The sequence below is a fragment of the Balaenoptera ricei genome, chromosome 14 (assembly GCF_028023285.1).
Source record: "Balaenoptera ricei isolate mBalRic1 chromosome 14, mBalRic1.hap2, whole genome shotgun sequence".
NCBI lineage: Eukaryota > Metazoa > Chordata > Mammalia > Artiodactyla > Balaenopteridae > Balaenoptera > Balaenoptera ricei.
In genome coordinates this window covers 76,877,298-76,904,862 of record NC_082652.1, presented here as the reverse complement: position 1 = coordinate 76,904,862, position 27,565 = coordinate 76,877,298, and the positions used below count along the sequence as shown (strand labels likewise).

Sequence of the window (27,565 nt, the reverse complement as noted above, 5' to 3'; positions counted from 1 at the left end):
TTTTTTATGTTATGGCTGTGAACGTTGGTGAACTATGGTATGATGAGGCTAAGCACTTGGAAAGCAAATGAGGTCATTCAAAGTCCCACTATTACTCATGGGAACTTTGACTGCAAGAGGTTGACAGGACTCAAAGTGGGACCGTTGACATTCTAAGCAATCCTGAGCTTGACTGACACCACACTGAAACTGACTTGCTGCAGAAAGGCCCCATTTGGGTTTCTGAGGTGCTTAGCACACTCGCTCAGAGGACAATGTCCGGTTCAAAGAGATTAGTTTTCAGCTTGCACTTGGACTCCATAGCCATTAAAAACCAACGAACAAAAAGAACACCTGGCCTATGATTACAGCTAGAATAGAATTTTCTTTTCAAGAGAATTGTGCTTTCAAATCACCAGTGAAGGGCCCCAGCTAAGAATCCAGCGTCGTTTTCCTTTGCATTCTCTTCTGGTATCTGTTGTCCTCATTTGGAGGTGACTTGTGCCCAACTGAGAGTCCTTCCATCACGCTTTGGTACAGGTGCCGGAGGTGGACGAGGAGCCCCCTGTGCTCAGATCGTCCTGCCACTTCTCCAGGCTGCGGCGCCGGGCATTCATGAAGAAGTTGCTGACGGTCGTGAGCTCCAGGCCCAGCTGCTGGGAAATGGTGATCTGCATCTCCTTGGATGGGCGTTTGTTCTCCTTGAAGATGGCGAAGAGCGTTCGGCGTTGGAGGTCGGTGAACACCAGGCGGGATTTCTTCTGGGAATTGTTCCTGTCTTTGTTTGGTTCTTGCTCTTTGCGTTTGCACGCTTGAAGGGGAAGAGAAGAAGGAGAGAGTCAGTGCGAGTGTGAGAACCGGCACCCGAGAACGTGATCCATTGAGAACGTTGACAAAGTCAATGGGGATGTAAAGTCAATGGGGATGTAAAGTCAAAGGGGATGTAAACCGTTAAACTTTATTGTGCAAATTGCCCAGCTGTCAATAACCAGCCTTCCCAGTTCATCTACAGGTGATGGAAAGCATCGGTTAGTGGGGGAAGGGAGAAAGGAGGAAAGAGCAGGGCTGTTTACACAGTCTGGTTTTGAACCAAACGCCCTTGCTTTCTCTTTCACTCCCTAGCCCCCACTCCCACCCCCACCTCCTTTATCTGTGAAATCAGGTGCTCTGAAGGGATCAATGACTTCCCCAGGGGGAAGCCTGGTTACTAAGTTCCTCTTTTATAGTCACCCGCTAGAATTGTTTACAGATGAGCCACAATGACTTTCTGGAGTCAAAACTTAAAAGTGCGTAATTTCTCAGAATCAAAGCTTCCACCCTCGCGACTCAAAAAATCGTTAACAGAATGAAATTAGAAGTGACAGAGTGATGGTATCATCCCGACCCCAAATCCCCTTCTTCTAGACTTTAGAGAAAAAAAAAAAAAAATCAAACAGGGAGGGAAAGACTCTGAAAAAATTGGTTTAACCAGTTTTAATTTGGCTGGTCTGAAGTGAAGCCAATATAAGAAGACCAGGGCTGAGGTTGGCAAAAGAACTCAAATTTACAGTGGATTATTTTATGGCCCTAGATGTGTCAATCAGTAGATGCAGAGTCTCTGATTCAGTAGATGGGTATCCACATCTGGGCTGCCATATGCAGCCAGGACATTAATTTATGTGTCACTACCTCTGCCTTACCCTACAAGTTTCTAGAAGGCAGGGATCAGGTCTGTGTGATATTTCCGACTGGCTCTTTTTGGAGCCACGGACATAAACGAATGCTTGGGATGCTGATGACAAGTGGTGTCTTGACTCTTGCAGCAATTTGCACACTTCACAGACAGATTGGGTCTCAGAAAAGTCACTTTTAAGGGCTAAATAATATTGTGCATACAAATCACAAATTTAAACATGGGAACATGTGCTAAAATCACTGGACAGAAACCGCAGCTCATCCAGGGGTTTTGTGCCGCCTCAACAGAGCTAATCCAGGAAAGGCGAGGAGGGAGCAGAGGGCCGGCTTTGAGCATCCTTCCCTGGATCAAATCCTACTGGACATTCCGGCCCCAGGTTGAGAATTTCTTTGTACTCAACTGACATTCCCCTAAGCCTAGCAGTCTGGAGTGCTGTCTGGAAGCCTTTTCATACTTCTCAAAGCCCTGATTTGTGAGTTTTGCTTCTGAGCTTTGGGTCAGGCCATTTTCTACTCTTTGCATTCTGCAGGGAGCATTCGGTATAGTGGGGCCGCTGGCTGCAGTTTGAGTATCAGGGGAACATCCTTCAAACTGATGGGTCTTTGGATTTAACCTAAGGACCCACACTTATAGAAAAGATATTCTGGAAGCTGAACTTCCCCCTACCCAACTGGCCATCCTCCCTGGTGGATGCTATCTGCCATAAAGGATCACTCCTGAAATAAGTGAAAAGCTATGATAAAAAGGGCAGGAGCCGGAGAACCCTCAAAAAGGAACACTGTTGGGCTATGTCAGCTTTGCTAAACCCTCTCTTCCTGATTTTTCCTTCTCTCATTTCTAAAAGTAAACATATTACCTTTGACAATTAAACACAACACACACATACACACCTATAAAAACAATATGTTTCTATCCAAAACCCCATTCTCTTGGGAGGTTTGGATGTTTTCAGATAAGGGGTGCTTCCCCCGAAATGGGAACTCAGAGAGAAAGGGCTGAAACGGCTTACAGTCACCCTTCTCCCACAGGAATTTCCCGGTAATGATTTCTTCTTTGATTATCCCTGGGAGGATCTTACACTTTTGTTGGAGTTTTGGATATTTACCATAACCTCATCTGTAGACTTCCTCTCTCTAGTGCAATCCTCTACAACAGCGCTTCTAGAGTTCAAGGTGCACAGGGATCATCTGGAGAGCTTGCTCAAATGCAGATTCTGAGGCAGTCAACCCAGGCGGGGCCCGAGAACCTGCATTTCTAACGAGCCCCCAGGTGATGCAGCTGCTGCTGGCCCATATGCTTTGGTTTGACTCGCAAGCATCTACCTGATTTCTAAAATCTCAGAGGAGCACCCTGATGGAATGGAATGTTCTGGAACCAGACGCCTGGATTCTCTCACCTGGGCTCCTTCACCTACAAGACTTGGGACCTCGGTAAATGACTTAACCTTTCAGCGCCCCGACTTCCTCATCTGCATAATGGAAATAAGGTGCTCACCTCTGTAGAGGCTTACGTGAGGCAAAGTGTGTGAACGCTCCCTCCCCACCGTCCCTCTGGCTGCATAACCCCAGGAATCCTGAGGAAGATAAGCAGCAGAACTATTCTCATTTTAAAATGAAATAAATGGAGACCTGAGGGTGTAAGCGATTGACCTGAGGTCACATTCCAAGTTGGCTGCAGAGCCAGGGCAAGAATCCAGCCCTTGGGTCTGTCCATCTTTCTCCCCTACAGAAATGGCACCCACGCCATTGGCACCTTAGAGGGACTCTATCTGCACAGTAGCCTCGGAGGTTCTACCCCCCGAGAGATTCTGACTTTCACCTGGAGGGGCAGTGTTCTGGAATCTGGGGAGATATTGAATATAGTTCCCTGTGCTGTACAGTAGGTCCTTGTTCTTTATTTTATATACAGTAGTGTGCATATGTTAATCCCAAACTCCTAATTTATCTCTCCCTCCCCATCCCCTGCTATCCCCTTTGGTAACCGTAAGTTTGTTTTCTACGTCTGTGAGTCCATTTTTTGTTTGTAAATAAGTTCATCTGTATCATTTTTTAGATTCCACATATAAGTGATATCATATATTTGTCTTTCTCTGTCTGACTTACTTCACTTAATATGATAATCTCTAGGTCCATCCATGTTGCTACAGATGGCATTATTTCATTCTTTTTATGGCTGAGTAGTATTCCATTGTGTGTGTGTGTGTGTCTGTGTGTGTGTGTCTGTGCGTGTGTCTGTGTATGTACCACATCTTCTTTATCCATTAATCTGTCAATGGATATTTATGTTGCTTCCACGTCTTGGCTATGGTAAATAGTGTTGCTATGAACATTGGGGTGCATGTATCTTTTCAAATTAAGAGTTTTCTCTGGATATATGCCCAGGAGTGGGGTTTCAGGGTCATATGGTAGCTCTGTTTTTAGTTTTGTTTTTTTTTTTTTAATTTTTGGCATGGGGGACCCTAGGTCCCCGACCAGAGATCGAACCCACACCCCCTGCATTGGAAGCGTGGAGTCTTAACCACTGGATTGCCAGGAAGTCCTATTTTTAGTTTTTTAAGGAACCTCCATACTGTTCTCCATAGTGGCTCCACCACTTTACATTCCCGGCAAAAGAGTAGGAGGGTTCCCTTTTCTCCACACCCTCTCCAGCATTTATTATTTGTAGACTCTTTAATGATGGTCCTTCTGACTGGTGTGGTGGTGTATTTGCACTTTTAATAGGGAGTTTAGACAGTATTGATGCAGGTCCATGTTAGCCTGTCAGGTTATACTTGAAGATATATCTACATATGATTTAAGAAACAAATGTTAAAAGTTTAACGTTCAGCAACCTGCAAAGAGAGAACAGATCATCAGATCCTGTGTATGCCTTCCCAACAGCTCTCCAAAGCCAACAGACTCTACGCCAACAAATGCAAAGCTGCAGCCTGTGGTCTGCCAATGTACGGCAAGTCCAAAAGCCCAAAATAATGAGGCTGCAGGTACATAACCTGCCCCAAGTCCTCACTTGAGCTGGCAGTTGCCACCTCATGATTCTTACAAAAGCAGTTAGTCAGGAGCTGAAGGAAAAATACAAACAAGAGGGCAAACACCTGCTTTGAAAGTCTAAGAAAAAGTAGACAGATTGAATGATGTCTGGAAGCTGGCAGGAAGGTGGGAACCTCAGAATTTCTCAGACAAAGTGTGAAGCTAGCTTTGCCCAGAGGCACAGTCAGAGTGTAAATGGTTTTGGTGTTAGAACATTACACGCTACAAATGCCCATTTCAAAACAGCTAGGGAAATGCCAAGTAGCTCCCTACAGCCCAGGAATGTGTGTTAGAAACCCAGCAGACGGTGTTCATCAGTGGTGTGGATGGAGTGAGTTCCTGCCACTCACGATAAACTCTGCTCCAGGAGGGTGAGAGGTTAGCCCAGACTCCTGCAGGCACTGGGATCTGCTTCTCCTCCCTCTTCTAGAAAGGAAGCAGGGAGGGTGTACCACGGGGAGATGTGTGTGTGCTGCCTGACGGGAAGAGAGAGAAATCCCTCATTCTCCATCTTCCTTCCTCTCCTGGGGAAGTGGTCCCTGTGTGGGTCATGGAGGTTTGAGGGCTCATTTCTGTTTCAAAGACAGGGAGAAATCATTTGCTTTTGCCCACAATGAGGCTACCTACTGGGGCTACAGTGCCTTTTCCCTCCTTTTGGGGGCAAGAACAATATCAGCTCAGATGGAGGAGGCTGCCTGTCCCCCGTGGACCAGGACCTGGGACTGGCAGGTATATACAGATAGAGGCATCTGTCATTAGTAACAGAGGTGACAGCTACTGCCTAAGTAGGGTCCTGAGTAGACAAATTTTTCAAACCACTGGGTTCCCAGGGTGAAATAATAAGAAGGGAAGCCCTGGTTCAAGGCACAAGCCCTCCCCGAGATCGTGAGATGCCAATTCACCTTTTCCCAGGTGGCCACCCTCAGAGGGTCAGAGACGAAAGTGCATCTCCAAGCATGCGCCACTTCCCTGGAGCTGATCTTCCTAAACCAGGAGAGGAGGAAGAACTTCTCTCTACCACTGGCCCGTTCTCTCTGCTCTGCACACGGTCAGGCTGCTCCTGGGTATTCTCAGAAGCCCAGCTGTCCTCGGGCGCCCAGGGGAACTGGCCACAGCGCTGTCCAGCGCCCGCACACGGGCAGCACGAAGGCGCGCCCCGTCAGGCACGTGGCAAGGTTGTAAAGCCAGAAGTCATTCCCATCAGGAGGGGGCTCAAAGGGAGGTGAGGCAGGGTGAGGGGCGGTACCAGAGACTCAAAAAATAATATTAAGGAGGCCACTAAAAGCAGTGCGTCACCCCGGGGAGGGCCCTGGCGCCGACCACAGAGGGCAGTGACTGTGTCGTTTCTCTTGATGGAAAAGCCTCATTTTCACCCACCCCTAATTTTCCTTCTTGGGACAAAGGTCTTTGGTATTTGCCTGCTAGGGGTGGAGAGCCATGGGAAGCCAGGGCCCGAGCCGTGGGGAGGGGAAGGGAGGCAGGCTGGGAGGGAGGAGCAAAGCTGGGGAGGGCCGCCACCTCGCCGCCGCCTGCCTGGTTTTCGCCTCGGTCTCCTCTGGGAGGGCCCGTGCCTAGACCCGGGCGGACGGAGCGACCTCGGCTGTGAGTGTCTGCAGGGTCAGGGTGGGTGGGAACGAGCTGGCTCTACGAGGCAGATCCAGGCCGGGGGTCATCCTGGACCCACGCTTCGCCTTAACGCCTGGTTCCACAGCTGCAGGGGCTTCAGCTCTTCAAGGCCCCTGCGCGTCTCCTTCCGCCCATAACTCCATCCTCACGCCTGAGTCACAGAACGTCGGCGCTCCTGTCGGGTCTGGGGCTGTCGGTTTCACGTGGGGAGCTAGAGGTCAGCGAGGTGGGCCTGAGAGGCAGGCAAGGTCTGGACCCCCATGAGCACTTTGTCTCTTTATTTTTATTTTATTTTTTTATTTTTGGCTGTACCCCGTGGCATGAGGGATCTTAGTTCCCCGACCAGGGATCGAACCCGTGTCCCCTGCATCGGCGCGTCTTAACTGCTGGACCGCCGGGGAAGTCCCAGCACTTTCCACAAGCTCTCTGAGGGGAACGTGGGGCAGAGGTGTGGATTCCCATTTTGCAGTTGGTGAAGGTTCAGTGACTTGTTTAGGGTGACACGACTAGCGCCAGGGCTGAGACGTTGGCCTGGAAACCCCTTCCCAGCCTCCCTCGGTCCTGAGGGGCCGGGGAAGCAAGAGGCACCCAACACCGGCCCGACTCCCCGGTCCTCCCTGCTCTGGAGCTGAAACTACCCACGCTACTGGGATTTTGCCCCAAGAATTCAGGTCCCTGTTGAACAACTTTTGCTGTATTGGGCTGAAACGCTCCCATTTGTTTTTGGAGAATCCGGCCCCATCTCATGATTTGCTACAGAGTTACAAGTACCGGAAGGGTCCCTCGGGCTCCTGTCAACAAACTGACAGGAAAGGAAAATGTCTCATGGAAATGAATTACAGACTTGAAACAAAAGCCTTTGTAGTTTTGTTTTTCTTGAGGTAACTGACGCGGGGAGAAGACTAAAATGGATGAGGGCAGGGCAGTTTCCATCCAACCTAAGTTCAAATTCAGCTCTGCCATTCACTAGCCGTGTGACCTGGGTATGATCACTGGGCCTCCCTCTCCCTTGTGGTGACTGGACCAGAAATGATTGCCGGGTCCATTCCATCCTTCGGATGGGTTTGCCCTCCATGGTCCTCTCCCTCCACCTGGTACCGTACAAATGCTATCTTCCTCAGTGACATCTCCTCGAGGGGTCAGACGAATTAAGGCCATCGTTGGCTGTTAACCTGCGAGCTGTTATACACAATCCACTCTGCCTCTCAAGTCCCATGTTGGGCAGGTGCCTCTTTGGGGGATACTTACCCCACCTGCCTTAGTGGGAAATGGAATCGGGGCTTTTCTTTCCTTCCGGACTTGAAGCTTCTGTGTCTTTAACCTCCAGGACCGCCTCGCAGGGGTCATGAATGATCTGCTGGTGAAGGTGGTCTGAGTAGGTGCCGAGCGTGAGTTAGCGGCAGGGCAGTCGTGGTACAATGTGGTGTCGAGCTCTGGAAACGTAGGCCCCCTTTGGCTTGTCCTCTCATCTCTGATCTTGCCGATTTGTTTGCTCTCCACTGGTTGTCTCTTTCTCATGAGCTTTCTGGCCTGTCCCAGTCCTCCAGGAATCCAGCGGCCCTTCCCTCTTCTGCCCCCGTGCTCCCCTTCCTCCCCGCTCCTGCCCCCCAGCTCCACGCTCCTCCTCCCCCACAGCCCGGCATCACCTCCCGTGTCGACCAGTTAGCCCTGGTGTCCTGCGGAAATGGACTTCCTTCCAACCCTCCTCCCTGGAAACCACAAACACACAGGACGAAGAGAGGTGCTTGCAGAGCCCCGTGGGGAGGTGAGGGGCCGAGCCCCCTCAGATGAGGGGAACTCTGGCTCCACGAACATGATACCATGTCCGGAGATGCTCGCGGATGGGCAACGGAAAGCCACCCTCCAAGAGGTATCTGCAAGAAGTGCCCAAGTCTCAGGTGTAGGCCTAGAAGAATCTTTCTCAGTGTGGTTTCTGCCCCCAGGCTGGCTGCCCCGCCCCCAGGCTCCCCTCCTGTGCTGGCTGATGCTCAAAGCCTCCTGCTTCAGCTTCATCCGGTCAGTGGAAGGCTTAACCCCTGCCACACTGACTGCACCCCTTCCCCTTTGGAAGGGGGCCCCTCCGCAGTCATTCTGTACAACGTCCTCAGTACACATGAGAAACGGCTCTGAGCGCAGGCTTGGAGATGGGGGAGCCGAGGCTTCCAGGAAGCAGGTGCCCCCAAGGAAGCAAGGCAGCCCCACAGTGGGAACTGAGGCTGACTAATTGCAAAATTGGCCCCAATTCTTCTCCTCCCACCATCCCTATCTCCTGCAATGTCACTCTGCAGCTCCCCTCCAGCACGCGAAGGAGTTTGTCTGTCTTTCCTGGATCTGGGCTGGTCTGGCGATTTGCTTTGGCCAACTGAATGTGGCAGAAGGGACAGCCCAGGCCTCGAGAAGCCGAGTGCTTTGTTCACGCTCTTGGCGCTCCGGCCACCACACGACAAGCCCAGGCCAGCCTGGGTCAGCCCACCCCAGCTGCCCCAGCAGCTGACTGCAGCGAGCCCAGCTGAGACCCCTCAAGCGTGGCCTGGACCAGCAGAACTGCCCAGCTGACCCGTAGACTCCTGAGCAAAAATAAACATTCATGGCTTTATGCCACCGGTTTTGTGGTTCTGTGTTATGTGGCATTCCTGTGGTGATATACAGCTGACAAAGAAGCAAAGAACAGCTGTTGCCTTCCTGCCCAGGCAGGGAGTCAAATGTAGGGTAAGAAATCTCAGCTTGAAGTCATGACCTGGTTTCAAATTCCACGTTGGCCACTTATCAGCTGCATGACCTTGAGCCTCAGTTTCCTCATCTATAAAGTAGGGATACTAATGCAAACCCCTCTGGATATCAAGGGGCTAGCTGTAATGCTGGTGTGCACAGTAGGTGCTCAGTAAATGTAAATATCCTTCCTTCCATCATAGAGAAAGAAGAAAGAGGAAGAGGGGTGAGAAAGTGAGGTTAAGAATTCATAGTCTGAAATGATTTGCCAAGACTTACTCAACGGTAGATGAACTGTCCAGAGGGCTTATAGCAAACAAAAGGTTAAAGATTTTTGTTTTCCTTGTGAAGCTGTCTCAGAGCCAATTCCCAGCCTCGTAGAAAAGGTAGGACTGTGATGTGTTTTTACATACGTGTCAGAGATCCTAATAGGTTTTGGACCCCTGATGTTTCCTAACATCACTAATTTATGTCCAAATACATTCTACATACGATGGGTATTGTTAGCCCCTAATAAATAATGCAGACATGCTCTACTCTCCTTGCATTCAGTGAATACTTTCCCTGAATTGTTCAATGTGATCTTGCCAGGGCACCAGGTGGGGTGGGGAAGGAAGTCATCGGGGTGTGCATTTTTCAGCGTGGTCGCTTAACCTCCGAGTATATGGGTTTGGGTTTGAAAACGATGCCGAAGGAGAATCGTTTCCAGCTTTCAGCTGGAAAGCCTGAAGCTGCCGTCTTCCAAGGGCTGTGCAGAGCGGGAGAGTAACCCGCTCCAGCAACAAGGGCACACCCACAGGGGCTGGAGTCGGGTTGGAAAGATCAACTGAGGCAACCAACTGGGTTATGCTGGAAAAATCAATTACAAAAGTAAGGTCATATTTGTACATCCAGCCTTGTTCGGAGAATCCTGTGGGGTTTTGAGGTAAGAAGAGGGAAATCAACTCCTTTTACTTCCCTTTGTTACTGTCAGGATGGGAGGAGTGATGGCGTCCAGGAAGCTCCCTTCCTCTAGAACTAATTTGCATATTCAAGAGCTTTTAAAATAATAACAGCATCCCTTGCATTCAAATAGGGAAGCAAGAATAGAAGAGTTACATACTCTGATAGTACATATTTAATGTTCGGGAAGCCATCAGTGCTGAACAATGCCATCAATGCAGGCTTCTCGGGCCAGCAAAGGGAGAGGTGCTGGCACACTGCTACAGGGACCTGGAGAGGAGGGGTGTGACACACAGGACTTGGGGCTCAGGCTCTGAGCACTGGCCACTAAGGCCAGAGGGTGGCACACCAATCACTCACCGGGGAGGCGGGAGGGCTTGATGAAGGGAGAGGGGCTGCAAAGGACAAGATCTTTTCATCATCATTTGATTATCTTGTGCTCTTTAAAATTTGGAAACTATAAGTAGTTTGCAGTTAGATGCTTTACAGTTTTCCCTGCTTCTCTTTGATTCCTGACCTTATTATTGAACGCCACCTTGGTCCAGATGGTCACAGAGCCGGTAGGGTGAACTTGGCCCCTGAGAGCTAAACTCCAACTTCCCTCTTGTTTCTCCAAACATCCCTGGCCTGAGTCAAACGGGAAACTTAATGGCTTTGTCTCCAGGTTGGAGCTGGCTTTTCTCACAGACCAGATGCCCATCGCTCAGGCAGCAGAGCCAGTGACATCCAGACCAGCGTCCATTTGGGTGGCCAAGAGCAGAAACAGGCAAGTTGCACTGCGCGAATGGATTTGGAGTCATTCTCGGTCCCTGGGGTTTTATCCCTCCTTTCACTCCCATCTAACTGGCCTTCCCTGGCGAGAAAAACCTCTAAACCATTTAGCAAATTATCCTGGACAGCCAAGGCACTCTGGGCTGAACAACCCATGTGCCAGTGAGGTAGCTGCTGCCTGGCTTATGAGAGCAAATATTATGGTCGGGAGATGCCAGAGCAGGAGGGAAAGAGGAGAGAGGGAAAGGAGAGAGGAGGGAGAAAAAACAGGAGCGCAGGGGACCACGCATGCGTGAGCACGCACCCCTCACTCTGGAGGCCCTGGAAGGGGTCGCATCCAAAGTGCAGAAAAGACAGCAACCCCAGGAAGCCTGGCATTGCCCGGAACGCTTGAGCCCCACCTTAAGCTTCACTTCTGACCTGGGGCACGTCTCTGCCCATCTGGGTATCCCTGTGGTGCCCTCTTCCTCCCATTTGGAAATCATGGGTGATAAGTGCTAACTCTCTGCGCTCCCTCAAAACCCCGCCGCCCGTGACTTCACTTGGGTTGGGTTATAAACATGTTGGTTGTCACAAACCAGCACCTCCCAGGTCTATTTATTGTCGCATGAGAGGCAGCCATCCGGTCCCCATTCGCAGTTCCCTTGCCTCAAAGACATCCTCTGAAGAAAACAAGTTTAATTTCCTATCCCTATTTTCCCTTCAATACAAAGTCACTGAAGGGGACTCAGCAAATGGGGTCCTTTGATGCCTGAGACTTGCTTATATAGAGGCCCAGTGTGGCCCCAGAGGGCGGATCTCCAGAGGAGGGTCGCCAGGCCTCTGCACCCGAGTTACCCGCTCCTCCTACCGTCCCTCCCAGCAGGTTCTGCCTGTAGCTGGGGCTCGCTCACCCAGCGTGGATGTGCCTTCTCCTCCTCGGCTTCCCTTTCAGCAGAAACTCTGCGAGTAAAAGGGGAGCCCCAAGGAACAGGTTTCTAACAGCAGATGTTCCAGGCCAGCTGGTAAAACCACCGAGTCCTAGAATGGCAGGACGTTAGAGACCATTTGGTCCTATCCTTTATTTTAGATATAAGGAGTCTGGGGCTCTTAGAGGTGTCATGATTTGCCCAACGCTGACCACAGGGAGTCAGTGACCGAGCCCTGAGAACCCAGATTCCCTTATTACCAGTTCAGTGGCGTTTTTATTTCCCCCTTGGCTATTAGAATAAATCTTTAGGGGGCACTCACCCTTTGAAATCACGATTCCTGGTCATCTATTCTGCCTACGAAGAAGCCTGGCAAAGACAGACCTTTAGATCTGCTGCATATCTGTACTCGGCAAGCTATCCAGGAAGCTGTGAGTTGCTAATACAAATATTTAATTCTGGATAGAACATCTCACTAAAAGTGGTTAGGAGAACCCAGTACAGCCTCTCCTAACTTCCCACTAAAATGATCTCAAAGACCTAGAATAAAAGGTAAAACTCACCGAACTGAACACTAGGACTGCCATCAACCTGCACGGGGGGGCATTTCTGAGGAATTCACACCTAAACACAAGGCCAATGGAATTGAATTGAAAAAATAACACCTGAGTCCTCCAGCTGTTCAGAAATTCAGATTAAGCAGCCATCACTCAACTTGATAGGTGATGCCTTTAGAAACAGCCAGAGTGTTGTCCACTCCCTTCTACCTACTAATTGAGAACTGCAACTCTCAATAAACAATTGGACAAAAAAATTGACGGTGGGGTGGGTAGAAGAGGGACTCCAGTGGTAGATCGAACCCTGGGAGGTATAGTTTCCAAAGAGTGCTCCGGGTGAGCGTAAGGACAAGAGGAAGATTTGGCCCTTGGTATCTTGGGGATTGATGCACATACACCATTTGACCAGCTTGTCAGCAGCTGAGGAATGGACGCAGGAGATGAATCCATGTCAGTCCAGCAGGGCCAAATTACAAGAAAACTGGTTAGACTGTAGGAGCTGGGTTAGGTACATCAATTGGCAATTCAGTGTAGGTCTACAAGGGTGAGTGCACCGACATCCAGAAAGGAGGCTGTGAGGACAACACACACCCTTCCTATTAACTGTATCAGGCCTGACTGGGTTTTTCTCATTTGAGTATAAATACATAGGACAGAAGGAAAGAGATGGAAAATACTGGAAAACAGAAAAACAGGCCACCATCTGAAATCAGAGAAAATTCATCTGAAAATATCTTATAGAAACTTAAAGAACATTTTAGAGAATCATTTGGTATCTCAAGATAATGCAAAAAGAGATGGCGTCTATGAAACAGGAACAGAAAATGATTAAGAAGAAAACAAGACAGAACTCTATAAATAATAGTAGGTAATAAAAAAAACACAATTAAGATAAGAGATGGGAAATACAAAAAAAATTCTTGCAGGAAAATGAGAAATACATAGCATTGGAGGAAATTAAGAGCAAAATTGATACCATAGTTGTAATGTTAGAATTTATGCAGTTCAGGTGGTCTTTCCTGCAGGGAAGCACTCTTAGTTATATAATGACTCAAAAAGTGTATCTGTATACTCTTTATGAAAAGAAAACTGAAGACATACTCCAGCTTCCTTGGAATATAGCAAAATTAAAAGCTCAAGAATGTGATACTGTCCTAAAAAAGGACTGGCCAACAGCTCCATGTGGCTATGAATACCCCTGAACATATCCCAAACATCCAAAGGGGTATCATTACATTAACAATCAGCACCTTTTTGGAAAGGCTACACCAATGAATCTTCAGGAAGGTAGAAGGGTCAGTGCCTCCTTTTGCAACAGGATTTCAATGATGTTTAAAAAGAAATAATTCCATTATTAATGATTTTCATCATTATGTAAACAGCATAGTTTGAAAAAAGGAATTTCTACTGGAAAATTATCTCCCCCTTGTAGAATTTAATACCAGATTCATAAGTGCAGTTAAAGATGATTACATATATGTCAAATTATGAAAAACAAAACAACTAAAAAAAAAAACCTAGAAGGAACATTTCAATGTGTTAAGTTTCAGGTGAGGCCTGAAAGCACCAGTATCATTCAGTATTATGCTGGAAAAGTATCCAATGCAATAAAATAAGAAAAAACAATAAGAAGTGGGAATTTTAAAAGGAATGAAACTAATTAATAAAATGACAAAATTCAACATAAACTCAGTGCTCATGATTTGATGGGCGTTTTTGAAGTTGTACTAACTCATTTAATTTTTAAAATCAACCTATAGGGTGGTTTACAATTAATTATCCTGAGTCACAGAGGATTAAGCAAATTACTTAAGATTACATAGAAAGTAATAGAGTTGGGTTTCAAACTCAGGTAGTCAGATTCCAAACTCCTTGTACCTAACAGCTACCCTATCTTGCTTCTCTAGGCAGAAACAGAACCCTCATAAAAATAAGTTAATATGATTTTTTAACCTAGAAAACCCAAAAGCTTCAATACTCAAATTATTAGAATAAGAAAGCTCAATAAGGTGGTCAGTTTTAAGATGAACATACAAACATCAATATTGATTAACATCCATAGAAAATCCAAGATTATACACAGATAAACTATTAGAATGAATATGAGAATTTAGCAAGGTTCCTAGACTCAAGATCCACAGACAAAAATCAACTGTATTTCTATATAACACAACAAACAGAAAACGAAGACGATACCATTTATAATAGGATTAAAACATCAAGTACATAGAAATAAATCTAACAATAGGTATGTAAAACTTTGACAAAGAAACCTATAAACTTTGTTAGAGAAATTAAAAAGTACTAAATAAATGGATTGGAAGACTCAATATTGTAAAAAGTTTAATCTTCTCCATGTTGATCTATAGATCCAACCAAATCTTTAATAAAAATCTCAGCAGATTTCTCTCCTTCCCTTTCTTTCTTCTTTCTTTCCTTTCAGTTTTTGGGATTTGACAAGCTGCTTCTAAAATCTATGTGAGGACTTCCCTGGTGGCACAGTGGTTAAGAATCTGCCTGCCAATGCAGGGGAAACAGGTTCGAGCCCTGGTCCGGGAAGACTCCACATGCCACAGAGCAACTAAGCCCGTGCGCCACAACTACTGAGCCTGCGCTCTAGAGCCTGCAAGCCACAACTACTGAGCCCGTGTGCCACAACTACTGAAGCCTGTGCGCCAAGAGCCCGTGCTCCACAACAAGAGAAGCCCACGCACCACAATGAAGAGTAACGCCCGCTCGCCACAACTAGAGAAAGCCCGCGCGCAGCAACAGAGACCCAAAGCAGCCATAAGTAAATTAAAAAAAAAAAAATACAATCAATGTGAGGATGCAAAAAATCAAAGAACAGTCAAGCTATTCTTTTCGGGGTTTTGTTTGTTTGTTTTGGCCACACCGCATGGCTTGTGGGATCCTAGTTCCCCAACGAGGGATGGAACCTGGGTTTCCTGCAGTGGAAGTGCAGAGTCCTGACCCCTGGACCGCCAGGGAATTCCCTAGTCAAGCTGTTCTTGATGAAGAAGAGCAGATGGAAGGACTTGCTGTATTAACTATCAAGACCTCTAATAAGACTCTAATTGTGTAGTATTGGGACAAGGATATACAACTAGACCAGTGTAACAGAACAGAAAGCCTACAAACAGATCCATACACCTATGGATATGGGATTTAATGAGAAGATTCGCACGTCAGAACATGAGGAAAGGTATTCTTTCTAATAATGGAGCTAGGGTAATTAGATAGGCATTGGGGCAGGGGCTTAATTCTTGGCCCATTACTTCATGTCATACACAAAAAGTAAGTTTTTTATGGATCACAGACCTTAGTGTAAATGGCAAAACAAGCTTTTAGAAAATAATATAGGGTAATATCTTCATATCTCAAGAAAGATTTTTTAAACAAGACTAAAAAAAATACTAACTCAAAGGAAAAAGACTGAAATATTAGAGCACATTACAATTAAGAATTTCTGTATATCAAAGGACACAAATAAGAGAGTGGAGAGAGGGAGAGAGAGAGAGAGGAGAGCCATGGATATTTGCAGCACATATGTTTGATAAAGGGCCTGAACTCAGAATATATAAAATCTTTTGGAAATCAACAAGAAGTCAAGACATCCCAATAGGAAAACAGGCAAAGACTTGAACAGGCACTTTACAGGAGAAGAAATCCAAATTTCCAACAATTATATAAAAAGACCCTCAAAGTTACTAGTAATCCAGGAATTATAAACTTAAAACAACAACATTATACATCCACCTAAGTGGCTTAAATGTAAAAATCTCTCAATACCAACTGCTGGCAAAGATATGGGAACTCTCCCCAGCTGCCAGTGGGAGTGTAAATTCGCATAACAGGTTAGAAAACGGTTTGGCAGTATCTGATATAGTTGAATATATGCATGCGCTATGACTCAGAAATTCTGCTCCTAGATAGACTGCCTCGCTGCAGATGCTATCATAGGCTGGCACACTCCCTGGGCTTTTTGATAGCTGCCATCCCAATGGATGTCAGGACAAATAAACGTTTTAAGAAGAGAACTGGCCGGCAGAGGTCTGAGAGAGAACCAGACTTCCAGAGTCTAGCCCGTGCCTAGCCACACGTCTGCTAAAACCGAAGAAAATTTGTTTTCCTTATTCCTTCCCAAGTACAAGTTCTCAGGGCAGATTTCTCTGAGCACTATCCTGTCCTGACCTCAGGGTCCAGAGGAGGCTAAAGTGGTGCTCACCTCCCACCGGGAACTCGGCCCCCTCTGCTGCCCTGGACCCCCTCCAGAGGACCAGACCTGAGTGCAGGCTCCCCTCTCACCCTGCATCCAAAGGGCAGGGGCGAGGGTGCAGCTGTAACCAGACCCCATCAGAGCCGCTGAAGATGTGCCTGTGGATCAGAACTAATGGCATTAGGCGATCACTCAGGGAATAGAGCTGCAATTACTCCTTGGATGCCTTCTCCAAGATGACCACATGCAGAACACCAAGAGGGGAGAGAGTAATGAATCACCAAGTGAATTAACCGGTAGCCGCTCTAATTAGCGTTATCATTTTTCATGAAAACACTAATGAATAGGAAATAATGTGGCCATGAAACCACTAAGACAATTAATGCTTCGGAGTAATTTGGGGTCAGAAAAGGATTCTAGAGACTGTTTAAATAGTCTCAACAATCGTGTGTTGAGAATTCAGAGGAAGCCCACGGCTTCAAAATCTTCTCTTAGCAGGTAAGTTGCTACTTCAGGAAAAGCAACAGCGAGGTGTCTGTGGGTCTTCTTTCCTCCCTCCCTCCCTCCCTCCCTTCTTTCCTTCCTTCCTTTCCATGTTAAGCCTCCTGGTTTTGGGAATAAAGATGATAGCATGAACCAAGACAGGAGCCTTCAGGGAGTGAGATGAGAACCAAGTGAATGCACAGTGAGTGGTGGATCTGGGGAACAGGAGAAAGAGGCAGGGTCCAGCCATACTGAAGCCAGAAAAGAGGGAACAGTACTCAGCACTTTTCGCCTCATCGCTACCTGGACGTGGGAGAAAACAGCTTTCTGAAATGACTCCCAAACCTGCGATCATGATGCAGATATAAGATAAGCTGAGCCTTGCTGGCGGAGCTGTAATTTTTCTATGTACAGCTGTACAATTCTAGCAAATGTAGAGTTTGTGCTCAACACATACCACACTCTCCAAATGGACCTTATCCCAACATAAGTCAGTAAGGATGCAGTCAGAACCTACCGTGAGCACAGCAGACTTCCGTGTTCTAAGCACGAGCTTAGCGAAATGCCTGTAACTGTTAAGAGTCTTAAAAGGACATGGGGGTTGGGGGAGAGAGGGAGTGGTGGCAGGAGTGAATAACGCTGCTGCATGTTTGACCAGTTTGCAAGGAGAGCATCCAAAGACCAATGTTGTGTCTGGCAATCTCTCTCGTCACAAATGCCACTGGTGAAAGTGACAAAAATTATGCTGAAGGATAGACCTGTCCACGTGAAATAGGGGATTATCCTGGGTATGAAGGAGATAAGATGTAAAAGTGCCAGGTGCAGTGCTAAACACTATGGTATCTCATGTAACCCGCACACCAACTATCTAGTCGGCACCAAGCTTATCCCCATTCTACAGAGGAAGCAACTGAGGCTCTCTGAGGTTAATGACTTGCATGAGGTCACATAGCTAGTAAGTGGCGTAGCTGGGACCTAAACTGGATCTGTCTAACCCCGAAGCTCACGCTCTTGATGACAACGCCAAGCAATACTCTTTTTTTTTTTTTAAATATTTTTTTAATTTATTTATTTGCTTGTGCCGGGTCTTAGTTGCAGCAGGCGGGCTCCTTAGTTGCAGCATGTTAACTTAGTCACGGCATGCATGTGGGATCTAGTTCCCCGACCAGGGATTGAACCCGGGCCCCCTGCATTGGGAGCTTGGAGTCTTAACCACTGCGCCACCAGGGAAGTCCCAAGCAATACTCTTGATATGCAAAAAATATGGAAGAGTTGGTGACCCAGGCCAAGTCTCCTGCTTATGTACAGAGAAATTACAAAGGTAATATTAATCAATTAATAGTAATAATAATGATTCGACTAAATTAGCAAGCATTCACAATCGACCAGTTGTTCTGAGCATCTATATGCATTAGCTTATCTAAGACTCACAATAACCTTATGATATACCCACTATTATCTGAGGCACAGAGATTGCTATAGACTGAATGTCTGTGCCACGTCCAAATTCATATGTTGAAATTCTAACTTCCAAATATGATGACAGTAGTAGGTGGGGCCTTTGGGAGGTGCTTAAGTCATGAGGGTAGAAAACCCTTTTGAATATGATTAGTGCCGTTATAAAAGAGGTTCCAAAGAGCTCCTTAACCCCTACCACCATGTGAAGATACAATGAGAAGTCTGCAGCCTTGAAGAGGGCCTTCACCCAACCAGGCTGGCGTCCTGATCTTGCTCTTCCAGCCTCCAGAACCATGAGCAATAAATTTCTGTTGTTGATAAGGTGTCTGTGGTATTTTGGTACAGTAGACTAAGACAGAGATAAACAAGATAAACCTTGAAGACTTTGAAGATTCTAATTAATTCTGAAATGTTTAAAGGCTAATTAACAATGCAACAAGAAGTACATCTTTGGAACTTTTTTTTTTTTTTTTTAATATTAAAGAAGTGCTTATAGAATGCCAACTCTCCAATTACAGCTCTGTTACTGCAGGGTCCTTTGCCACAGAACTGAATGGGATGGCTAGCCAGGATAAAAGATGAGGAGGGTCTGTTTTTCTTGTCTTCAGTGGCAGGGTGGGTGGAACTGAGAGATAAGGCCTTTCTCCTGGGTTTTGCTTCCAAAGATACAAAACATCAGGAATCACACCTCTTCCACTGGGGATGGCTCCTCAGACCGATTACCTTATTTGCTTTCAAACTCAATCTGGAATTCTACCCACCTCCGCTATGCAAATAAGACTTCTGTGTGCCCTAAAGGGGGCAAGTGGCCCTGAGCTGGACTCTGAACTTGTAAACAGGAATTCCAGGACTCCAGCTAATCCATGAAAGAAGTTACAGATTTCGTTCACAATGCTCAGAATTCGAACAAATCAGCCTGCCAAACCATAGGCACAAAAACACAAGGAATTTTTGGAATTACAGGGTGAACAAGTTCAGTAACCAGGGACAGCTTGTTATGAATAACAGGAGACTACATTTGCCTACAAGGGTGTCATTTCTTCACATCCATGGGAAGTATAAGCACTGGGTATTGATTCATAGGATGCCATTTCATATGCATGCAGAACAAATCCAGCTAAACAAAGTTATCTGCCCAATGGAACTCGAAAATATTTCTCAATTGAATTTTAAACAGACCTCGATGTGAAGGAAATTTAATTAGGTAAGTAATATAGAACACAATGAAATGTCCATCAAAATTGCTTCCAAAGGTTTAAAATGTTTTCCTTTTCAGACAATGTAGTTAGAGCTGCTAAGATATCTGTGTTAGTACAATGTCTTGAAAAGTGGGCCTGGGAAATCAATATGATCACCTCTCTGAATTAAGTATGCGCAAATGAGAGCAACTGAGATCTATATAAATCAGCTCAAGTAGCCCTCTGTGTACCAGACCATTAGGGGACAGGCAGAGAAGGAGGAAGATGCAAATAAACACATTATCTGAGGCATACTCACTAATGGAAGGCATCTCTTAACACCCACATGAAGAACCAAGACAAAACCCGTCAAGTATTTTTAACACTGCTTATGATTTAAAAAAATAAAAGCATGCCAGAAACAGAACCTAAGGTTAAAAAAACAAAAAACCAAAAACAACCCTCAACAAGCCTTAGACATTGTTAGAGTCACAAATGAGTAAATCTCTTGATATTTTTGATATCACCTCCAATTGCTTCTGTATTCACTGGTAAAATGAATAAAGTGCTGGCATTGTTTGGAATTTGTCTGCACAGAATAATGGGGATCTGGATTGGATGGCTTAACTTCTATAGGCAACAGATTTGGACTTTTGTTCCTCAGATGGTTGGTGGTTATTTCAGTGAAAAAAAAAAACAGAAAAGTTTAAAATCAAGTCTTATTTTAAAATACATGTAGAGGTACATGTGGTCATCTGGTGGGGCTAGAAGGGACCTCCTGTTAGGACACCAAAGCTGTGTGACCCTGGGGATCACCTGCACTTACTGAGTGCCAACTATGGCCAGCATTAAAGGGAAGATGAAGGAGAGCAAAGCCGGGCTCCCTGCCTGCTACCATCTAGAGGGCAGGTCAGGCATGGCCACAGATCAGCCTAGTACAAAGAAACATGGCTTCTAACAAGCTGGGCATAGTTTGTTACTTGTATAAAGTATAAAGTAATAAAGGGTTTTGAAATACTTCCACACTTATTTCCTATTTGTTGCCAAATCTGCTGTCCTTATCCTATCCCAACCATAGGAATGGCTTCCTGCAAGAATGGAAGTGAGCTAAAATATGTGGTAAGAGGTAGATGGCAAAAAAACCAAACAAAAAACCAAAACCCCTCAAACTCCAATTCACCCTTTCCTGTACGAGGCTCCTTGCCATGGAATCTGGAAGTGCCCCCCACTCTGTCTCTAGGCTCAGCTATGCGACTTGCTTTCACCAATGGAATGTTACGGAGTATGTTATTGCTTGTGCTTTCCCCTTTGCCATCGTCGTGAGGACATACCCAGGCTACCCCAGTGGTCCCAGGATAGGAAACATGGAACAAAGCCACCCACAGACACATGATCAAGCCAGCCAAACCACAAAGGGAAACCCAGCTGGGATCAGCCTAGATCAGCTGAATCCTGCAGATACGTGAGAAAAAAATGTTTATTTTTTTTTAAATTAATTTTTATTGGAGTATAGTTGATTTACAATGTTGTGGTAGTTTCTGCTGTATAGCAAAGTGAATCAGTTATACATATACAAATAGCCACTCTTTTTTAGATTCTCTTCCCATATAGGTCATTACACAGTATTGAGTAGAGTTCCCTGTGCTATACAGTAGGTTCTTGTTAGTTATCTGTTTTATATATAGTGGTGTGTATATGTCAATCCCAATCTCCCAATTTATTCCTCTCCCCCCAAATATCATATGATATCGCTTATATAAGGAATCTTAAAAAATGGTACAAATGAACTTATTTACAAAACAGAAATAGAGTCCCAGATGTAGAAAACAAACTTATGGTTACCAAGGGGGAAGGGGGGTAGGGAAAATGTTTATTGTTAAACGCCACGAGTTTTGGGGTGGTTTGCTACTTAGTATTACTATGGCAATAGGTAACTGATACATAGCACGTAATAGATGTTCAATAAAATCTGTACCTTATTTCCTTTCTCTCCTCCTCCCCAACATCCAAGGCCGTCTTATCCCCTCAGGTCATCACTCTAGGCAAGGAATTCTGTGGGAAAGTCCTGAAGAGAGCTGATCAGCCTGTTACCTAACAATGACTTTATACAGATCATCTCTCATACCTACATCGTTCTCCGAGATGGACATACTATTCCCACTTTACAAAGGAGGAAACTGAGACTCAGAGAGGTTAAATCAGAGCTAGTAAATGGAAGAGTTATAATTAATACCCAAGCCTGTCTGACTCCAAAGCCAAAGATCGTTTGTTCTGTTCTGCTACCCTGCTGCTACTTCTCTAAGATCAGCTCTGAAAGAGGCAGGGAGAAAGGAATGCTTGGTGCCTCCAATCCCTTCCCAACAGCCTAGGATAGAAGGATCTGGGTCCTACAGACACTATTCCCAGGACCTGTCATAGACTCCCTCTCTTCTTAGCTTGGGGCTCCTTCCCCGTCTCAGATAGGGATGCTCATACCCCAGGGGCTTCTGGAGCTCTAAGGAGGCAGAATACTTGGGCTCCTGAGATGGTGTGGCTTCCAGTAGAAAAGCCCACCTATCTCTACTGTAGATTTTCCTCCCTCTCCCCTCCAATCCAATCCCTACCTACCCCCAACTCTGCCCTTTCAATTGACTTTCCAAAATCTGTCTATGGAAGCCCAAGTCCGAGGCTCTAGGTGGAGAACTGGTCAGGGAGGGTGAACTCAGCAGTTCTCTTCCAGGTCCCAACTAATTCCTTTGGAGGATGGCAGAGGAGGAAGATGAGGCACCAGGAAGAAGGGAAAAAAGGAGTGTGTGGTCTTTCTTTGGTGCCAGGCATGTCCAGGCCATGGTACCCTAGCCAGAGAAGAGGGCAGCCTCTGAATAAGGGCTCAAGGCTCTTCAGAGAGGCCTCAGAGCTGCCTCCTGCTCTGCCCACCCCTGCCTGTCTCTGCGTCTGTGTCAGTGGAAACTTGGTTTGGCTACGCAAGGCACACAGATGACAGTCACTGAAGCCAACTGCTTACCAAGCATACCTAATTATCATGCAGCACAGCAAAGCACTCAATTAAAGGCATTTAAAAAAAAAAGGTCTGGAATATTTTAATTTAAACATTCTGTTCATATATGCCTGGTCTTCATAGTTTGTTACTCATGTAATAGGAATGTCAAAACGTAACTGTAAAAAAAAAAAAAACTCCAGGAAATGTATAATTTCCACCTAAGAAGTACAGCAAATTATCTTAGTTTCAGTTTCTCACTAAAGTTGAGATAATGGTAAAACCTCTTTTCACTCAATCCTGTATGGATATTATAAAGATAAGTGAGATTTATCCACTCAAATCTTAAAATTCCAATAAAATCAAAGGTGAAAAAAGCTAGTTAATTTTTGTCCATGTGTAATTACTTAGTTCAGTACTATGTAGGCAGAACTGTGTATATCCCTGAAAACCTTTAACTACTGGGTTTCAAAGACCTCAAATAACTTTACGTACTCATTTGCCAAAATAAAAGGAAATAAGAGAGAAAAAGGGTAAACTTACAAAAATGTTGACCTCTGGCTTTTTTCCTTACAGGTAAATTTAAGTCAATAAAAATCTAGGAATTTGTAGCGTATCAAGTTACTGCCATTTAAATACAAATTTGGTTTACTGATAATTAAAATGACTTAAAAGAGGAAAATAGTCCCTCTGATTTGCTGATGTGTTTGCAGCCTCAAATATTCTAAAATGGGTAACATTTTCAGCTGTGTGTGGAAGCAGAACCACCTTTGGTATTTACCAAGCCATCATGAGCGCTGTTTTCCCCATATTAAGCTTAGGTGTCATTTCAGGTTAACTCAGGAATCTATTTTTGACTGTGTAAGCAAGTATTTCTGTCAACGATCAAAATATTTACAAAAAAGAATACTCCTATTTGAAGAGCAGAGGCTAAAGATGTAAAAAAAAAAAAAAAAAGAGTAGAGGCTAGAAAAGAATGCCAGCTATAAGGAGACATACAAAACCTAACTCCCCCACCTCCCCAACCGAGTGACTGAAATTAGGGGAGTCCATAAAAATAGGCAGGAATGCACCAAATGACTCAGTTGAAAAAAAATGCCTATTCTGTGCTCAGCCATGGACAGCAGCTGTGGGAGGCACAGGGCTACGGCATCTCCCCTCCAGAGCCACAGGGAAGGGATACAGGAGAGGTCTGGAGAGGGGTGTAAGACCCCAGCTAAGAAGCTGCTATGCAGTTTGGAACAGATGACTGCAACCAGAGTGGAGCAAAGGGAGGAAAAAGAATGGGCTAGAGTTTGCTGGGAACGTTCAGAGATGGAGGACCTGAGGTGGTGGCCGGGGAGGATCTGGAGAGGGACGGACGAGATAAGGCACTTCGGGCAGCAGGAAGAGAGCGTGCAGGGACGTCGATGTGGTGAAGAGGGCAGTGTATGAGCAGGACAGCAGGAACCACCTGTTCGAGCAGGTTACCTTGGCAGACTGGAGTCAGCTGGTAACACCCTAGTCTAGTGTTTAGTGATCGTTTCACATCCCTCACCTTACTGGAGATACCAGTCTGAAACTTTGGATAGGAGGTTTAACCCCACTTCAAGATTCCCTTTAAAACTCATACGTACCTGTAGTATCTTAGCTTAGAAGGAAAATGACATCAATGAGAACTCGATATCATCAAATATGAAATACTATCTCCAAATGATGCACCAACACTGATGATTCTTTTTCGAATGCCATCCACTAACTTGGGGGAGTAAAATGGGCAGAAACAATGTCATATGAAGGTCTTCATTAATTTATTCATGGATATTTACTGGCTGCCTATCACATGCTCTATCCAATCTTTGGTCTCATAGAACCTACAATCTGGGGCGGGGAGAGGACACTGACAAGTAAGCAGGTGATACCTATCTGTGTTCTATGTGAAATGGGATAGGTAGTCCTATCTGTGTTCTATGTGAAATGGGATAGGTAGTCCTATCTGTGTTCTATGTGAAATGGGATAGGTAGTCCTATCTGTGTTCTATGTGAAATGGGATAGGTAGTCCTATCTGTGTTCTATGTGAAATGGGATAGGTAGTCCAGGGAGATCCCAATTTAGGAGACCAGAGAAAACTTCCTAGACTTCTAAGCCAAGATTTCGCTTAAAGACAAGGAACTTTAAGCCAAGATTTTGAGGTGAGGTTAGTTGAGTGAGGGGAAAAGTGTTCTAGGCTAAAGGAATGGCCTGGTGTGTTTGAGGAGCTAGGAGTGCAGCATGTCTTGCGCGCAGAGTAAATGGGTGGAGTGATGGGAGATGAGGCTGGAGGTGAGCAGGGGTTAGTCTGTCCTGCTCAGGGATCTGTACCTTCACCAATGGTCAAAGGGAGCTAACAAAGAGTTTTAAACAACAGTGTACTGTGGTCAGATTTGGATTCCAGAAAAATCGCTGTGGCTTAAGGCTGGAAAATGGATGGGAAAAGGCAAGACTGGAGATAGGGAGACCAGTCAGGAGGCTGTTGGAATTGGTAATGCCTCCAGCGAGGGCAGCAGTGGAGGGGATGGAGACAGATATTTAGGAGGTATAATCCACATGGCTAGGATGGCTGACTTGGGGGAAAAGGAAAGAGTTTGAGTTGACTTCCTGGTTTTTGGCTTGAGATTCTGTGTACAAGATGATATTACTGAAAGAGAGAGAGAATAAAAGAAGAGACTCATATTTGGTGGTGGTGGTGATGGGGGCTGGGGGTTAAGAAAAATGAGTTCACTTTGAGATGGACTGAGTTTGAAGACACCCAGGCAAAGAGGTCCAGATGCAGAAGGAAATAGGGACCTGGAACTCAGGAGAGATATCAGGGCTGGAGAGAGACCTAGAAGTCCTCAGCATAGCAAGATGACAACCAAACAGATGCAATCTTCCGGGGTGAGTATGATGAACGAATAAATAGAATAGCCTAGGCCTGAATGCTGAGCTAGATGGAGAGAGCCCAGAAGGGAGACCGAGAAGCAATAGCCAGAATTCCAAAAAGGAAAATAAGACAGTACAGTATTTCAGTAAGCGTGGTCAGGAGTGTGTCACATGCCATGGAGAGGCCTAGTTAAGGTAAGAACTGAGAAGCATCCATTGGATTTAGCTATAAAGACCTCAACAGTGACATTGGTAAGAGCAGATTTAGCAAACAGGAGTGGCCAGAACGAGACAGCAAAGGGCTGGGACTGAAAGGGGAGATGAAAAACAGATACTGAGTTATAGCAACTCTTTCTAGAAGTGAAGGGAGGGAAGAGCTAAAGTTGGAACAGGTGTTGGGGGGAGCATTAAAAAAATATAGGAGAGTCTGGAGCACAAAAATTCGAACGGGAAAATACTAAGAAGAGGTTATAAACACAGGAAGGGATTGGGTCCTGAGAAGGTAGGAGAGGCAGGGGCCCAGAATGCCGTCAAAGAATTGGTTTTCAACAGGAAGAGTGTCTCTTTCTTTTCAGAACAATAATAAAAAAAAAAAGGATGAGAAGGGTTAAACACCGAGAGTGACTAAAGAATTCACTCTCATGCCTTGAACATGAATTGATATAAACTCTGGTAAATGTTAGGAGGCATCTGAATCCAAGACTTAAAAAAAAAACAAAAACCTTTAGATTTGGAAATCTGTCGCTCTGTTTCAGAAACACAAAAAGTTCTTTTAATCCACACTTTTTTTTTTTTTTTTTTTAGTATTTGGAGTCAAAGAAGACTATTGGGGAGGTACTGTTTACATTGCAGTCTTGTCAAAATATCTTTTAAAAACCACATTGAGTTCACTAGAAAGGAAATGCATTAGTATAAGGCCTGGCAGAGTGCACGGCCTTATTTTAATAAGATGCAGTGATGCATATAAAATAGACTTAAAATAAAAAGGCTTTGCTTACTGTCAAATCCATGTTTTACCGGAAAAGGTTTTGATAGTGTAACCCAACAACTACTAGGAAATGCATGCCTGCAAATTCAAAGATCATATGACTTGAAGAAACTGCTTTAATCAGTGTTTATCAAATAGATTTAAAACCAGTTCTTAGATCTAATTCAAATATGTTCCTGCTCATTTATAGAGCAAGAGTTTAGGTATTTAGACACAGAAAATGATTTTTTTCAACATTGAGAGTGAATGCTCTACCAGATTTGTTTTGTTTGGGGCTGGATTTTCTTCCTTTCATCCAAGAGTCACTTGGAATTTAAAGATGAATTGTCACAGGGAAGAAAATCTCATTTATCATGCCCTTGACTTTCTGTTTAAAGGGGATACACTTGTCTGTTCCTATGCTCCACCTCCCCGAGAACCACTTTAACAATAAATTAGGCTTGAACTAAAGTTTCTTGATATCAAGCAAAAGTTTTACATTTTAATTAGCTTTGGGAAGTCAAGGGCCATTTTACTAGAAACCTAAAGAGATGGGAGTTGTGCTTAATCACAGACCAAAAGGACCCACCTGCCTCCTTTCTCTGTAATAAAAACACAAATAAAGCAGAGCTACTGATTGAAAACAGCCAGAGTCAGGGGTCAGTGCCTAATGTCAGCTCTCACCGTGGCCAGGGCCATGTGACTCCGTTGTGTGGCCTCGAGGAAGTCACACAACCCTTGGCCCACAGAAGCGGTGGACAGGTTCCTCTTAAAGACAGCCCCATCAAGGAAAACTCTCAAGAAATCACACCCACTTTCTAGATTTATTGGAGGTAGCCTGGCAACATTACTGCTGATATTATGTGAGAATCTTGCTTCATATAATGAAAACCACGTTTGCAAAACTCACGCGGAGGCAGGGGTGGGGGGGGAGGGGAAATCCGTTTTTGTATATTTGTGTGTAGGGCAGCCAGACCGTAAACCTTGAAAGGAAACCCTCAATCTGAAATACCGTGCTGAGAGTAGCAGTCAGCGCCTGCAGAAGCCAGGAACATGGAGAAAAACAGTTCAATCCCTCCGCCCCCGACAGAGGTAATGTTCTTCCTCTTGGAAAGGAAAGGGTCCTTTAGCATCTTTTGTCCTCTCACCGCCATCGCCTCCTCTCCCTTTATTATCGCTGACCTCCCACAGAGAAACGAAGCCACGGGCCGA

The 27,565-nt window shown here is 45.4% G+C and overlaps 1 protein-coding gene across 1 annotated transcript in view; it reads right to left on the bottom strand.

The window, feature by feature from the left end:
* Positions 1 to 321: 321 nt before the first annotated feature.
* ONECUT2 (one cut homeobox 2) overlaps positions 322 to 27,565 on the bottom strand; it is a 39,090-nt gene continuing 11,846 nt past the window's right edge. Inside the window, exon 2 of the mRNA XM_059894683.1 lies at positions 322 to 790. Coding sequence (XP_059750666.1) covers positions 504 to 790 — 287 coding nt within the window. The 3' untranslated portion in view covers positions 322 to 503. The remainder of the gene's footprint in view (positions 791 to 27,565) is intronic.